At 35.7% G+C, this 16,457-nt stretch overlaps 1 protein-coding gene across 1 annotated transcript in view; it reads left to right on the top strand.

Annotated features, from left to right (window-relative positions):
- The first annotated feature begins 5,466 nt into the window (after window positions 1-5,466).
- pfkla (phosphofructokinase, liver a) overlaps window positions 5,467-16,457 on the top strand; it is a 58,938-nt gene continuing 47,947 nt past the window's right edge. The window contains exons 1-4 of the mRNA XM_056465955.1: window positions 5,467-5,687; window positions 7,748-7,821; window positions 7,932-8,009; window positions 15,411-15,600. Of these exons, the coding sequence (XP_056321930.1) occupies window positions 5,603-5,687; window positions 7,748-7,821; window positions 7,932-8,009; window positions 15,411-15,600 (427 nt within the window). The 5' untranslated portion in view covers window positions 5,467-5,602. The remainder of the gene's footprint in view (window positions 5,688-7,747; window positions 7,822-7,931; window positions 8,010-15,410; window positions 15,601-16,457) is intronic.

Genomic DNA, 16,457 nt, shown 5'->3' with positions numbered 1-16,457 from the left:
ATAAATCAGTTATTAGAGATGAGTTATTAAAACTATTATGATTAGAAATGTGTTTAGGACGTATATTTTAAAATGTACTATATAATTCTGACTTCAACTAATAGCAGTAATCTCCTATGGCAGGTTTAAATGCATCTAAGATCAGCAAACATTGTCATTTTGTCAGAATATGTGTTTAATATTAGACTCATTTTGCAATGACTTCAAGAGGATTCATTTGAATCCATTTAGAACTTAAGTCCCTCCCCCTTCCTTAATCCATCTCTGCTCTGATTGGCCAGCTAGTCAAGTCTGTTTTTGTTTGTTGTGTCAGAAATAAAAACAGCCATTTCAGAATGTTTCATGAGGACGTGAAGATTATGCAAATTAGTTACTTTGATCATGTTGACGTAGATCTGTAGCAGGTAAAATATTTCATAAATATAACAAAAATTTAATAATTATTATATTTCCTTATTTTTAATTCAATTTTCATTCATTCATTCATTTTCCTTCGGCTTTGTCCTTTTATTTATCACAGTGGAATGAACCACCAACTTATCCAGCATATGTTTTACGCAGTGGATGCCCTTCCAAATGCAACCCAGTACTGGGAAACACCCATACACTCTCTCATTCACACACACACTCATACACTACAGGCAATTTAGTTTATTCAATTTTCTGGCCCAGCCAGGACTCGAACTAGCGACCTTCTTGCTGTTCGACAGTGCTAACCACTGAGCCACCATGCTGCCCATTAATTCAATTTTATTTATTCATTCATTCATTCATTCATTTTCGGCTTAGTCCTTTTATTAATCAGGGGTCGCCACAGCGGAATGAACTGCCAACTAATCCAGCATATGTTTTACACAGCGGATTCCCTTCTAGCTGCAACCCATCACTGGGAAACACCCATACACTCTCATTCACACTCAAACACTACGCACAATTTAGCCTACCCAATTCACCTATAGCGCATGTGTTTGGACTGTGGAGGAAACCCACGCCAACATGAAGAGAACATGCAAACTCCACACAGAAATGCCAACTGACCCAGCCGAGGCTCGAACCAGCGACCTTCTTGCTATGAGGCGACAGTGCTACCCACTGCTCCACCGTGACGCCCTCAGTTTTATTTATTTACACTTGATGTTTAATGTTACACATGCTGTAGAGGTCTGTTGTGTATTTTAATTACGAGAGCAGGAAGCCTCGACAACAGGTTTAAATGCATCTAAGATCAGCAAACGTTGTCGTTTTCTCAGAATTTGTTTAATAATAGGATCATTTTGCAGTATTTCGATGTGATTTAGTTTGAATCGATACAGACTTAAAGTTTGTGTGGGTGCTATAATTATATTTCAACAAAATTTAAATAATACTGATTATATTACAAGACGACACAGTGGCTCAGTGGTTAGCACTGTCGCCTTATAGCACGAAGGTCGCTGGTTCGAGTCCCAGCTGGGTCAGTTGACATTTCTGTGTGCAGTTTGCATGTTCTCCCCGTGTGGGCGTGGGTTTCCTCTGGGTGCTCCGGTTTCCCCCACAGTCCAAACACATGCGCTATAGATGAATTGGATGAACTATATGAGTATGTGCGTGTGTATATGTGAGAATGTATGGGTGTTTCCCAGTACTGGGATGCGGCTGGAAGGGCATCTGCTACATAAAACAAATGCTGGAATAGTTGGCGGTTCATTCCGCTGTGGTGACTCCTGATAAATACTAAGCTGAAGGAAAATGAATGAATGAATATATTTAAAATGTAAAAGCTGTCAATATGACTGCCTTCCTAGTTCTAGTGTTCAGAACTTTACAGACTCTTTACATTGAAACTACAAATGTAGCTTTTCTAAAGCCCATATGACCTGCTCTTTAAGACTTTATAGCCCGTCACAGCCATAAATACAGTATTTCAGGTCTCTGTGCTTATGCTGTGTGTGAAGCAGAACTGGCCAGATAGTGTATCACAGAGTTGCATGTTCAAAGTTCACTTGTTTTATTGCATTAACTATTGATGGAGGATAAAGTCTTCAGAATCATGTAGATTCAACCGGTGTTCAGTTTACACAATTTACTTCCTTGCATGAACTATTAAGGGTTTTCTTATACAGTGCTTATGTTTCTTCGGCTTAATCAGGGGCTGACACAACGGAATGAACCGCCAACTTATGCAGCATATGTTTTACACCCATACGCTCTCTCACTCACTTACAGACTTGTATACTACGGCCAATTGAGTTCATCCAATTCCCCTATAGCGCATGTGTTCGGATGGTGGGGGAAACCGGAGCACCCGGAGGAAACCCACACCAACGCGGGGAGAACATGCAAACTCCGCAGAAGTGCTAACTGGCCCATCCGGCACTCAAACCAGTGACCTTCTTGCTGTAAGGTGACAGTGCTAACCACAGAGCCGCCGTGCTGCCAGTGCTTATTATTTAACCCTTTAACTTGCACTCTTAATTATTTACCAGTAACAGTTTTTTGTTTTAATAATAGCCTACGTACAAATGGTCATTCAGACAGTTGCAGAGTTTTAAAGAGTTAAAACATTTTAAAGTGTTAAAGTTTTATTAAATGAAGTGCAAAGACTTCATTCAGTAAACAAAGACACACCAGACATTTCTAGCCCAACAAGCACAACATGCCTACAATGTTAAACCTGCAATGGTTTTGGGCAGGGTTTTATATATATATATATATATATATATATATATATATATATATATATATATATATATATATATATATATATAAGCTACACCTTACTAGTACCAGTTTGGACCCCCTTTTGTCTTCATATCTGCCTTGATCCTTCGTGGCAGAGATTCAACATAGTACTGGAAATATTCCTCAGAGATTTTGCTCCATATTGACATGATAGCATCACGCAGTTGCTGCAGATTTGTCGGCTGCACATCCATGATGCCAAAGTTCCACCACATCCCAAAGGTGCTCTATTGGATTGAGATCTGGTGGCTGCGGAGGCCATTTAAGTACAGTAAATTGGTATTAATGAGCACAAATGTGCTAAGAAAATATCCCTCTCACCATTACAACACCACCACCAGCCTGACCCGTTGACACAAGGCAGGATGGATCCATGCTTTCATGTTGTTGATGCCAAATTCTGACCCGACCATCTGAATGTGGCAGCAGAAATGGAGACTCATCAGACCAGGCAACGTTTTATCAATCTTCTAGTGTCCAGTTTTGGTGAGCCTGTGTGAATTGTAGCCTCAGTTTCCTGTTCTTAGCTGACAGGAGTGGCACCCGGTGTGGTCTTCTGCTTCCGCCTCAAGGTTGGACGTGTCGTGTGTTCAGAGATGCTCTTCTGCAGACCTCGGTTGTAACGAGTGCTTATTTGAGTTACTGTTGCCTTTCTATCAGCTGTAACCAGTCTGGCCATTCTCCCCTGACCTCTGGTATCATCAAGGCTTTTGCGTCCACAGAACTGCCACTCACTGGATATTTTCTCTTTTCCAGACCATTCTCTGTAAACCCTAGAGATGTGAAAATCTCAGTAGATCAGCAGTTTCTGAAATACTCAGACCAGCCCGTCTGGCAGCAACAACCATGCCACGTTAAAAGTCACTTAAATCCCCTTTCTTCCCCATTCTGATGCTCGCTTTGAATTGCAGCAGATCGTCTTGACCATGCCTAAATGCCTAAATGCATTGAGTTGCTGCCATGTGATTGGCTGATTAGAAATTTGCGTTAACGAACAGTTGGACATGTGTACCTAATAAAGTGGCTGGTGAGAGAGAGAAAGAGTGTCTGTCTGTCTGTCTGTATACAGACATTTATTCTTCTAATAATTTTTATTTATTTATTTGTTTATTTATTTTTGCCCAAAGAAGAGCTGTCTGACTAACCTCATAGTAACAGGTAATGAAACTTAATTTATAGCACAAACGTACAGCTTCAAGAAAAGGACTTTAATACTTAATTTTCAAGCAAATTCCCCATGTAGTGAGTGAAAGCTGCTGTAATCATTACTCCTGAATTCCAGATCACAGCATGTTTGCACAGGTATGATTGACCACAGAAGAAAATCCCTTTAGACTGTTGTGCAGAGGTGTCGGATTATAAGTAACAATGTTGTTAATGATGGTCAGTTTCTTCCACAGATTGATTATTTCGCTGCATAAGACCTCACCGTTTCATCAGTGTATTGTATTCATTTAGTTTGCCTTGCCTTTATTACTGTCAAAGTACAGGCAGATGTTAACATGCATTATGTCCTACATGAACGAAAACTATAGTAATTTAAAGTAAAACTGATGTGTTTTGAAAACATAATGTTGTAAAGCATGTATTGTTATGGTAATTATATAGTTCATATGGTTATAAGTTTAAGTTTTAACAACTTTATTAATCTCACCAGCAGCAACTAAACTAGGGCAGTAGCATCATGACACAACAAGCACATACACACAACAATCACTGACAAACACATCCCAGCACGCTTCATAATAACTATATAAATGTAATAATACTACTGTAATAATTCTCTCTCTCTCTCTCTCTCTCTCTCTTTCTCTGTTATACTACAACGCACTATGGTTTACTGTAGTGAATTAAGTAGTATGTATGTCATTTAAAAAGTATGTATGCTATAATATACAGTTCACTTTAGTCATGGGCGGATTTAACCAATAAGAAAGTAAGCAGCCGCTTAGGGCCCCAGTAAATTCGGTGGCCCCCAATAAATACCTTGAAATATAAATTATACACATAACATTGTTTATTTTAATCATATGTTGTATGTTGAGGCTCTAACGAATATAATGTTAGCGTAATTATTACATCTACCCACATTTGCCGACAAATCCGATAAAGATTCAGTTAAGTGAATTCATTTTAAGAAAACAAATCATGTAAGATGTAGATATTGCATTAAGATAATAAGAAAAGGGGATACAAGTAGGAAAAACCAGCAAAATAAATAAATTAAAAACTATCCGCCCCTGACTATAGTTAATACTACAGTATGCTGGAGAGCATTCCTTAACATAGTTATGAATAGCAGGATATATATGCAGTTTAACACTGTTATAACAATCGTATAGTAGGTTAAGTTTTTTAAAACACTACTCAAGTACTATGGTATTTCTTTCAGCTGAAAGGCAAAACTAAACCCAAGGAAAATGTCTTAGAAAGCATGATAGTCGAGGATTTTTATTGGTTTTTTTATTTATAGTGAACTGTCCCTTTAAATCTCCGTCCCCCTTTTTAGTCAGAACACAATATTTGCGCCTCGATGAGAAACTTGGATGTTTGTCAGATTTAAACGTAATGTATTATCTAATAAAGTGTTCGTAATGTAGTACAAAAACACCATTACTCAGATATTATTATTCATAATTTTCTCTGCGAAATGTCTGTCTGTTTTTGGAGGAAACGTACTTGAGACTCGCGCGCGCACGCACTGCAGAGCGCGCACGCAAAACGCATCAGCTGCGGGCGCGTTCTTCCGTGTGCGCGAAGAAGGTCAGGCTGAGGGAGGAGGAGACGCGCTGAAACGATCCTCTCCACCGAATCATTGACAGCGTCCCGGTTACCCTACAGAGTTTTTCGGTTGCAGCAGGATTTCAGGAGGTTAAACAGGATGAGTTCAGCCGGACTGGAGAAGCTGCGGATGACCGGCGCGGGAAGAGCCATCGCCGCGTTAACGAGCGGAGGAGACGCGCAAGGTGATGATGCTGGGCCTCCACACGACCACCACCACACACATTTAACGTTATAAGTTACACATCTCACAGACGTGTGTATTAATTTATCTGAAGAATATGATATTTATGAGATATATGTATTTTGATGTGACTGATATAACGTTATATGTGTGTAAAGGGACTTATCTTTCAGATGCTTTACTGTTTATGTCAACGTTTTTTTCAACGGTCTTCTCTGGTGGTCAATGATTAGCCTATTATCTATTTGATTATAATATCTATTTGATTATAAATCAATATTTATAATACTTGTTTTTCGGAAAAGTTTGATTTATGTATGTCAGTAGTTGATTTCAGATCAGCTGTTGTAAAAACAGTAAATATACTGAGTGTTATTTATTAAATTACATATTAAATTGTATTGTATTAAGGTCAACCCTTACCCCAATCCTAAACCAACCCTCACAGTCATGTAAAACAGTAATTATACTGGGTATTATTCATGTTATGTATTATATTACCCATTAAATTGAATTTTATTAACGTCCACCCACATCCCAACCCTCACAGTAATGTAAAAACAGTAATTATACTGGGTATTATTCATGTTATGTATTACATTACCCGTTTAAATTGAATTTTATTAATGTCTACCCACATCCCAACCCTCACAGTAATGTAAAAACAGTAATTATACCGAAGAATTTTTATTAATTTATATATTAATAATATATATATTTAATAAATATATATATTCATTCATTCATTCATTTTTTTTCGGCTTAGTCGCTTTATTAATCAGGGTTCGCCACAGCGGAATGAGCCGTCAACTTATCCAGCACATGCTTTACACAGTGGATGACCTTCCAGCTGCAACCCAGTACTGGGAAACACCCTTATACACTCTCATTCACTCTTATACGCTACAGCCAGTTTAGCTTATTCAATTCACCTATAGCACATGTGTTTGGATTTGTGGGGGAAACAGGAGCACCCGGAGTAAACCCACGCCAACACGGGGAGAACATGTAAACTCCACACAGAAATGCCATCTGACCCAGCCGGAACTCGAACCAGCAGCCTTCTTTCTGTGAGGCCACAGTGTATATAAATATACACTCTGAGCCACCGTGTCGCCCCCAATTAAAATATACACATTATAATATAAATTGTACAAATACAAGCATGCAGAACATTTTATTTGATAAATAAAATATACATAACTACTTAATTTTTAATTTCTGTAGTTGAACTTGACGTAGTTAAAGGAATCAGGGGTCGCCACAGTGGAATCAGCCGCCAACTTATCCAGCATATGTTTTACACAGTGGATGACCTTCCAGCTGAAACCCAATACTGGGAAACATATATAAGAATTCAACCGAATTCTTTTTCTATATATAAAATATAATAAAAAATAAAGTAATAATAAAAAAACGACACAAACGACACTTAAAACTATCTAATATGAGAGTGGAAGATATCAAATAAACAGTTCAAATTATAAATAGATGAAATATTTTTAATAAAAACCCATTATGCTATAGTGAACCTAAGTATAATATAAGTAAAAATAAAATAAATGACATAAAACATATGCCAGGCTAATTAATCACCCTATTTTAATTTTAGAAACTTATTATAAGAATAAAGTATTATTATAATAGTTTATAAATTATGAGCTATTATCAAATATAAAATAATAATAATAAAAACACTATAATAGCGCTAATGTTGTTTAAGGATGAAGTATGACATTATAGTTTAGTATAGTATAGAATAATACAATAAATCTCATGCAGGCTGATTAATCATCTTATTTTAGTTGTAGATAAAAGAAAAAACAAATGAAATTAAATGGTTTAAAAATAAACACCTGTTATTATTATTATTATTATTATTTATTTTATTTTTTTTAGCATAAAGGATCATCATGATATTTTCTTGACCAATTTTATGAGAAACACAAGAGTTGTGCTTTGTAAATTTGCACTGAATTGAAAGCGTAAACTGTCGACACACCATTCATTGTCAGATTTACAGAAGCATCTAAATACAGATTATCATGTGTGTTTATTCAGGTATGAACGCAGCCATCCGCGCTGTGACACGAATGGGCATCTATGTGGGCGCCAAGGTGTATCTGGTTTACGAGGTATTCAAAAACACTGATGAAAACCATGCTAATGTGCTAAATATGTAACTGCAGGACTCTGTCAGTTGAGTATTTCTGTCATCTCTAATGCTGTGTTGTGGTTGTTTCAGGGTTATCAAGGGCTGGTGGACGGAGGAGACAATATTAAATTGGCCAACTGGCAGAGCGTCACCGATATAATCCAGCTGGTAAGAGCATCAGACATACTAGTGTTTAGATGTATTGAGTATCTCTTGAGAACACACACACACACACTCATTTATATCTGAGAACATTACTGAAAAACAGATTAAAAAGTCTGGTAGGAATAATGGATAATTATTTATATTATTTATTAAATCACCTATAACTTTGTATATTATTAATGTCTTGTCTATACATAGGCCTGTCAAAATAATCAATATATGGACTTAACGCACAACACATGGACATGACCTCAATCATATTTGGTGATGTTACATATATCGTCCATACATAAAAAAACAATTCTAGTAACATTTTGAAGTGAAATGAATTGAATTGAATTGAATTTTAGCTGATTGTGCATCATCTCTAGCTCTATTGGAGGTGTCAGAGTCAGTGTGTTACAATGACTATAAATAAATGAAATATTATTAAAAATAAAATCATGTGTTCTTTAATAGAGTGTACAGTACTTGCATTATGATGCTATTATATTGCCATTCTGGCATTATATAATATAATATAATATAATATAATATAATATAATATAATATAATATAATATAATATAATATAATATATATCTCATTTATCGCAATGTATTTCGGTGCAATACATCATTTGACAAAAATAATTATGACGGGTCTAGACTAGACCAACCCTCACAGTAATGTAAAAAAGTAATTGTTGTACAATGTCCCAAAAATTATGCTATATTGATGTATCCACAGCTGTATCCCTTCTAGACTTTACCTAAATGTGTGCACACATCATGCATGTGTAACTGCAAAACAGTATACATATGCTAGTTTTATTATTTATAATCACTTTGACATTTTTGTAACATAGGTACTTTAGTACTTATAATGTACTTTTGTGTTAATTTATGTGGTATTTTTAAATAAAATGTATTTTTCTTGTATTTTTTGTTTGTTTTAGTAATTTTAGTATTTAATATATATTATATTTTACTTGATTTGCCATCGTAAATCAGTTTCTTTTAGTTCAACAGTTTCATATTATATTTTACATTTTGTTTCATTGTTGTAATTTTGTAAGGTGGTTTTGGTGTTGTATCAGTTATAAATATATATTATAATATATATATATATATATATAAGCAGTTGAAGTCAGAATTATTAACCCCCCATTGAATTTTCTTTTCTTTTTTTTTAATATTTCCCAAATGATGTTTAACAGAGCAAGGAAATTTTCACAGTATGTCTAATAATATTTTTTCTTCTGGAGAAAGTCTTATTTGTTTTATTTCGGCTAGAATAAAAGCAGTTTTTAATTTTTTTTATGACCCATTTTAAGGTCATATTATTAGCCCTTTTAAGCTATTTTTTTTATTGTCTACAGAACAAACCATCGTTATACAATAACTTGCCTAATTACCCTAACCTGCCTAGTCAACCTAACTACTGTCATCATGGCAAAGATAAAATAAATCAGTTATTAGAAATGAGTTATTAAAACTATTATGATTAGAAATTTGTTGAACAAAATCTTCTCTCCGTTAAACAGATATTGTGGAAAAAATAAACGGGGGCTAATTCTGACTTCAACTGTGTGTTATATAAATATAAATTATTATTATTATTTTAATTATTATTTTTAATGTTTTATAAACAGTTTTATTTGGATAAAACATTTTATCTTTTTTTGAAAATGCATTAACTATTATTTTGTAATTTCTTTGTAAGCTTTATTGTTTTAATACTTATTTTTATTTATTACGTCTAATGTAAGTTGCCATAGCAATGTATCTAATATACTGTATATATAATTTTAAGGTTAAGTTTTTATATTAGGCTTAACATGTTAAATGATCTTTTTTTTAGAATATTAGCATTTTTTAATGTTATATATTTTTGTAGTTTTTATTAGGTTTTTTTTTGGTTTTGTTAACATTTAAAGAGCCTCTAATTTGCATTATAAAAGGTCATATTTTGGTTTTGGGGGTCTCCAGCTACAGTCTGATATGCGTGCAAGGTCAAAAAAACACTTTCATTGTCTTATAATCTGCATTTATTTTTACCTCATTATCCCAGCGACTCCCATATGAATCGTTCAGCGATTCATTTGTTCCCAAACCCCTCCTAAGTTCGAAGCTAAACTGCACTGATTGGACCGATGACCCAGTCTTTCGTGATTGGTCGACTGAAGACAGAAAGAAATGCCCACCGCGGCTACAGTATGAAGTAGCAGAGAGTATGTAAGAGCCCAATGCAGGAGTGCTATAAAGCAATGAAGTTAAACACCAGCATATTACTCTACTCTTAACCCAAACCCAAATAACAACAACGACACGCATTCAGTATTAATCCACAGTGGCAAATGTTGAACTATTTTGAAAACTGATCGTGCGGCGCATGTGAGGAACAGCTTATGGTGGCCATATCAACAAACAGCAGAGGATTGCAAGTTCAGAAATGCATTTAAATCAGTAAAGGGAGAAGCATGTGTCACGTTTTTAACGTGGTTTTGTACTCGATATGTGAACAGCTCAATACAGAGATAAAGTAGAAGCAGTGTCATCTTGGCATCATGATCAGTCCCGTGATCCCCTGTGCCTCCTCTAGTTTGTGGAGGGAAAAGTGCGCTCACATTTTTCCAGAACTGGAACTACTGGAACTACATATTTGGTGACGTACTTTATCGACGTCGACGCGTTCAAGCAAAAGATCCGAACCCAACTCGTTTCATTGATTCGACTCTGAGTCGACAATTTCCCTAAAGAATCAATCGTTTTAAACACAGTGCACTTTTAGATTTAAACTTCAGCTGGATGTTTTCACTCACTCAGTGCTGTGTTACACACTGCATGGAGGCTCATTTTCAAATACCCATAATAGGGGCTCTTTAATCAATTTTGTACTTGAGTATATCTATTTCAGTTACTTGTCGAGGCAACATATCTATGGAATAAAATCACTGTCATTAATATTTCGTGCGTAAATAAAATTCACGCATCCGTAATTATAAAATCGTAAAGGAAACGGAGCGTACTCGTAATTTTACGAGGCTACAATTCCAAAATCTGCGATTAGAACAGACACAGATACGACATTTTGTTTTTCTGTTTGTTTATGACTGATAAATTTACGATGGGTGTACTTTACAAACACGAATTAGAGTTTCACCGCGGACACGAAGTCCTGATTACGAGTACGAATCAAACAGCGAGACTTCACTGTCAAAATTACGTCACCACTCTCACAGGCATTAATAAACAAGCGAGAGTCATCAATCACAACAGCGCGCATGCTGGACGTTCGAGCTTACACACACCGTCTCAGATAAGATTTCTGTTGTTCCCTCTTTGAGAAATGTCCATCATGAGCTGTAATAAAGGTTGAGACTTAATGAAGTCCTATTTCGCTGTGTTTCTTGGAAATTTTACAGAATCAAAATGAAGAACGGGCCGAGGATAGAGAGCTAGCATAATGTCAGTTAACATTACAGGCAGCGAGCGCGGTGAAACTGTAATTCGTGTTTGTAAAGTACACCCATCGTAAATTTATCAGTCATAAACAAACAGAAAAACAAAATGTCGTATCTGTGTCTGTTCTAATCGCAGATTTTGGAATTGTAGCCTCGTAAAATTACGAGTACGCTCCTTCTTCCTTTACGATTTTATAATTACGGATGCGTGAATTTTATTTACGCACGAAATGTTAATGACAGTGATTTTATTCCATACATATCAATCTATTTAAATATCATCCAAAATCAATAAAAAGTGCCTAGGGGTAGCTTAATTAATGTTGGTGCTCTTTGGGTAAGGCTTCATCAGAATAAAAAAACAAGTTTTCAAGTGCCTTGGATTTACTTTTGCTGTTTATTTAAATATCATTTTCTATTGTATGTTCTAGTATACAGTATTTTCAGTTGTCAGTGGTATTTGTTGCTGCAGTGCTGGCGAATGCAGTAGTGTTGCTGTTTTTTAGTGATGTTCATCTCATCCTCTTCTTCTCCTCTGTTTTCTGTTCTTGACTTCAGCTCTTTCTCTGGTAAGCTGTTCTGCATGTGCTCCTGGGCTTCATTCACAGAGAAAAACTGTATAGGCATTCACTCAGACTGAATGCTGTCTGAATCTCCTGAATGCTCTTTCTCGTGCAGTAGATTAGTCTGAAAGCTGCGCTGTGGTTTTGTCCTGTGTGCTGTTTGAGTTTGGGCTGAACCGAGTATTGTGTTATTAATATTGTCTACTTGTCCTGCAGAGATCGAGATATCAAGTGTGTTATTTTACTGGCTTTTTCACACACAATCCAGGATGAAAGTGTTTGGAGTGTTTTCGTGTGTACTGTATTGTTGATAGTAATAAATGTTTGTCATTTTTAGTATTTATATTTAGTGATTCAAGTATTTTATGTAATAAACCATTAATTTACATGCATAATAATATGAATTATTGATGTCATTATTAATATTTAATATTAACGATTAATTAAATTACTCATTTATATATATTTAAGTTCATTTAATATTTATATTGTTATTTATTATTTTATAATAAATCATTTAAATCTATTAATGTCATTAATTTAATGATAATTAATTCAATGATTCATTCAAATATTGGACATTTTGATCACATTTTGATTGAGAGAGTGTGTGTCGTGATTGTACGACTCCAGCTGGACTCAAACTCTGCAGCTCTAACACATGCATGCGGCTTTTTGGAAGCACATGCATTTCTGCTACAATTTGCCTGAGTTGAAGCATCGAAACAAATGCCTCTGTTTGATGAAAAATCCACAAATGTACAAGCAACAGTGATGCGCATGTGTGTATATTTATATTTTCCGATTATACTTTATTAAGATAATAATTATCATGATAATGATACGTTTTAATATCATTTTACTATACATTTTTATTTCAAAATAAGTCTATAGTTTTTGTGAATGCTTTTGGCTCTTTGGGATGCCGTGCCTTTTTTGTTTTGACCAGTTTGTTGATACTGAAGCCACTTACTGATTAGGTCATCTGATGCACAAATCTAAAAACAGCAGTGTTATGCATATGTTAATATGCATTTATATTTAAAAGTGTTTATATTTTTCACTTTTATTTTTATATCAACTAGGATTATATTATGTTAGTATTTTTGTGCAATTCTGTCATCAGATTGTTTTCATTTCTTATGTTTTTAATCATTTCTCTTTTTTTAATGCACATGTTTTTCCCAATACGTTTATTGATTTTTTTTTTAAACATGTTCAAATGCAGAAATATACATTTTACTTCCCTGTTCTATTCCACAAATTTGTAAAAGAAAGGAAAATAATCAAATAATAAAAACATTAACAGTGTGCTCAATAAACCGAGCGCATGGAGACTTAGCAAAAAAAGTAAATATATAATAAATGATATCAATTTTTATTGACGAAACCAGTTAATAGTTTAATAAAAGGAAAATCTACATTTTAAAACACACACATATGTAAAAAAGGTCAATGAACTAGTTGATGCAGGTATGCAAGCAAACCTGACTAACACATACAAGTTAAATGATCTGAAGCACACGCATTTATGAACATATTAAGCATTGCGATTTGTTTATTTGAGATTTTTATGTTTAATTTAATTTCGTATAGTTTTAAGGCATGCAGCTTTGCGTGCATACGATTTTTAGCATTATAATTAATGCTTATATATACAGTTAGGTCCATAAGTATTTGAACATGGACACAATTCTAACATTTTTGGCTCTATACACCAACACAATGGATTTGAAATGAAACAAACAAGATGTGCTTTAACTGCAGACTGTCAGCTTTAATTTGAGGGTATTTACATCCTACTCAGGTGAACACTGTAGGAATTACACGAGTTTGCATATGTGCCTCCCACTAGTTAAGGGTCCAAAAGTATTTAAGCAGAATAATAATCATAAATCAAAGTTTGACTTTTTAATACAAATCCTTTGCAGTCAATTACAGCCTGAAGTCGCATAGACATCACCAGACTCTGGGTTACATTCCTGGTGGTGCTAGACTTGGCCATTGCATAACATTCCACTTCTTTCCCTTCAAAAACTCTTTGGTTGGTTTTGCAGTATCCATCTCTCCATCATTCGTCATTCTCCATCTGCACTGTGAAGCACCGTCCAATGAGTTCTGAAGTATTTAGCTTAATATGAGCAGCAAATATTCAATTCCAAATATTGCCTGACTTGAGAAATCGTCCTGCTGCTTTTTTCAGCAGTCACATCATCAATAAATGCACAAGAACCAGTTCCAATGACAGCCATACATTCCCACGCCATCACCACCATGTTTCACTGCTTAGGATCATAAGCAGTTCCTTTACTTCTCCATACTCTTCTCTTCCCATTATTCTGCTACAATCTTGTATGATCTTGATCTCATCTGTCCATAGGATGTTGTTCCAGCACTGTGAAGGCTTTTTTAGAACTCTAATCTGGCCTTCCTGCTTTTGAGGCTCACCAATGGTTTACATCTTGTGGTAAACCTTCTGTATTCACTCTTGTGTAGTCTTCTCCTACTTGTTGACTTTAACACACAATGCACCTACCTCCTGGAGAGTGTTCTTGATCTGGTCAACTGTTGTGAAGGGTTTTTTCTTGAACAGGGAAAGAATTCTTCAGTCGTCCACCACAGTTGTTTTCCGAGGTCTTCCAGGTCTTTTGGTGTTGCTGAGCACAGTGGTGCGTTCTTTCTTTTTAAGAATGTTCCTCACAGTTGCCTGATGTTTTTGCCGTCTCTGTGGGTTTGTTTTGTTTTTTCAGCCTAATGATGGCTTGCTTGATCTCTTTGGATCTCATCTTGAGAGTTGACAGTAACAGATTCCAAATGTAAATAGCACACTTGAAATGAACTCTGGACCTTTTATCTGCTCATTGTAATTGAGATAATGAGGGAATAACACACACTTGGCCATGGAACAGCTTTGAAGCTAATTGTCCAATTGCTTTTGGACCCTTAACTAGTGGGAGGCACAAACGCAAACTGTTGTAATTCCTAAACCATTCGCCTGATTAGGATGTAAATACCCTCAAATTAAAGCTGACGGTCTGCAGTCTCGCACATCTTGTTTGTTTCATTTTAAAGCCATTGTGTTGGTGTATAGAGCCAAAAATCTTAGACTTATGTCCATGTCCAAACATTTATAGGCCTAACTGTATATATAATTTACTTAATTTTAGTTGATTTCATTTATTTTACATTTTTGCTTTTTCTTTATGCATGCAAAAGTTTGGGAACACTTGCATATTTTTGAGCGTTTGCCTGTGTTGAAGCATTGCAGTAAATGCTTGTACTGTACGACGCCCAGCTTCTGATGCTTAGATTTAGCAACTGTAAGTGTAGCTTTATCAGTGCTCTGTGTGCATGTGTGTGTTCGTTCTACTGGTCTCACTGGTGTTTTGGTCCGCAGGGAGGAACAGTGATCGGCAGTGCCCGCTGTAAAGCCTTCACTACACGCGAGGGCCGGTTAGCGGCAGCGTTTAATCTGGTGAAGCGTGGCATCTCTAACCTGTGTGTGTGTGGAGGAGACGGCAGCCTCACCGGAGCAAACATCTTCAGGGCCGAGTGGAGCGGGCTTCTGGAAGAGCTCGTCCAGAAAGGTACTGTACTCATCTGGAAAAAAAATTCATCTCACTTCAGGGTTGGAAGAGAGCTATTCCAGCGTTATGGACGTGACATTTTCAGTAAAAAGTCAAAAGATAAATTCACAGAGAAAGTATATGTTAACATTCAGTGAATTAAACTGCACAACCCAAAAGAAATAAAGCTAATCAAAAGAATAAGAGTTGCTCACTATAGAACAGACATCGAGTTTACATTTTTGCTTTTATGAGGGAAAAGCTTGGTTATGAATGTGACAGCTATTCGTTATGGATGTGACAGATGTGAAATTGGCACTTGTGGGACTTTGCTAAATCAAATATAATTGTTTGAAAACACTGACAGAGACATTTTTGAGTATATTTACACTGCTGTAAAGCACAAGCCTACTTAAAAAACTTATAAAGGGTTTGGCAAGGTTGACATTTGCATGGAATTGCTGAAATGCATTACAAGTAACCAGAGTTGTGTAATCAGATTACTTTTTCAAGTAACTAGTAAAGGAATGCATTGCTTTTTCATTTCCAAGAGAATATTTGAGCTACTCTTTTCAAAAAAGTTAGTTTTCCCATATATTAACTGATGTTGAGAGAAATTGTTATGGCTTCATGGGGAAAAACCACATAGCAAAATATCTCTGGCCCAGCTCTGACCCACACAATCAGCTTTTGCTTGGCCCACATGCTGCAGTGAATTACAGTACATGACTGGACCAAGTCCAAAGCCAAACATGAACCATATCTGGGTCAAATCTCAACTAATAACGCATAACTAAGCCTAAACTGGGCCTGATATGTTGGTGTGTCACGACTCCAATGAAATTGATAAACTCAAGAAGCATTAGCCGTGCTTTTTT

This window comes from Danio aesculapii, chromosome 9, assembly GCF_903798145.1.
Source record: "Danio aesculapii chromosome 9, fDanAes4.1, whole genome shotgun sequence".
NCBI classification, from domain to species: Eukaryota; Metazoa; Chordata; class Actinopteri; order Cypriniformes; family Danionidae; genus Danio; species Danio aesculapii.
This window is presented reverse-complemented; position numbering and strand designations above follow the sequence as displayed.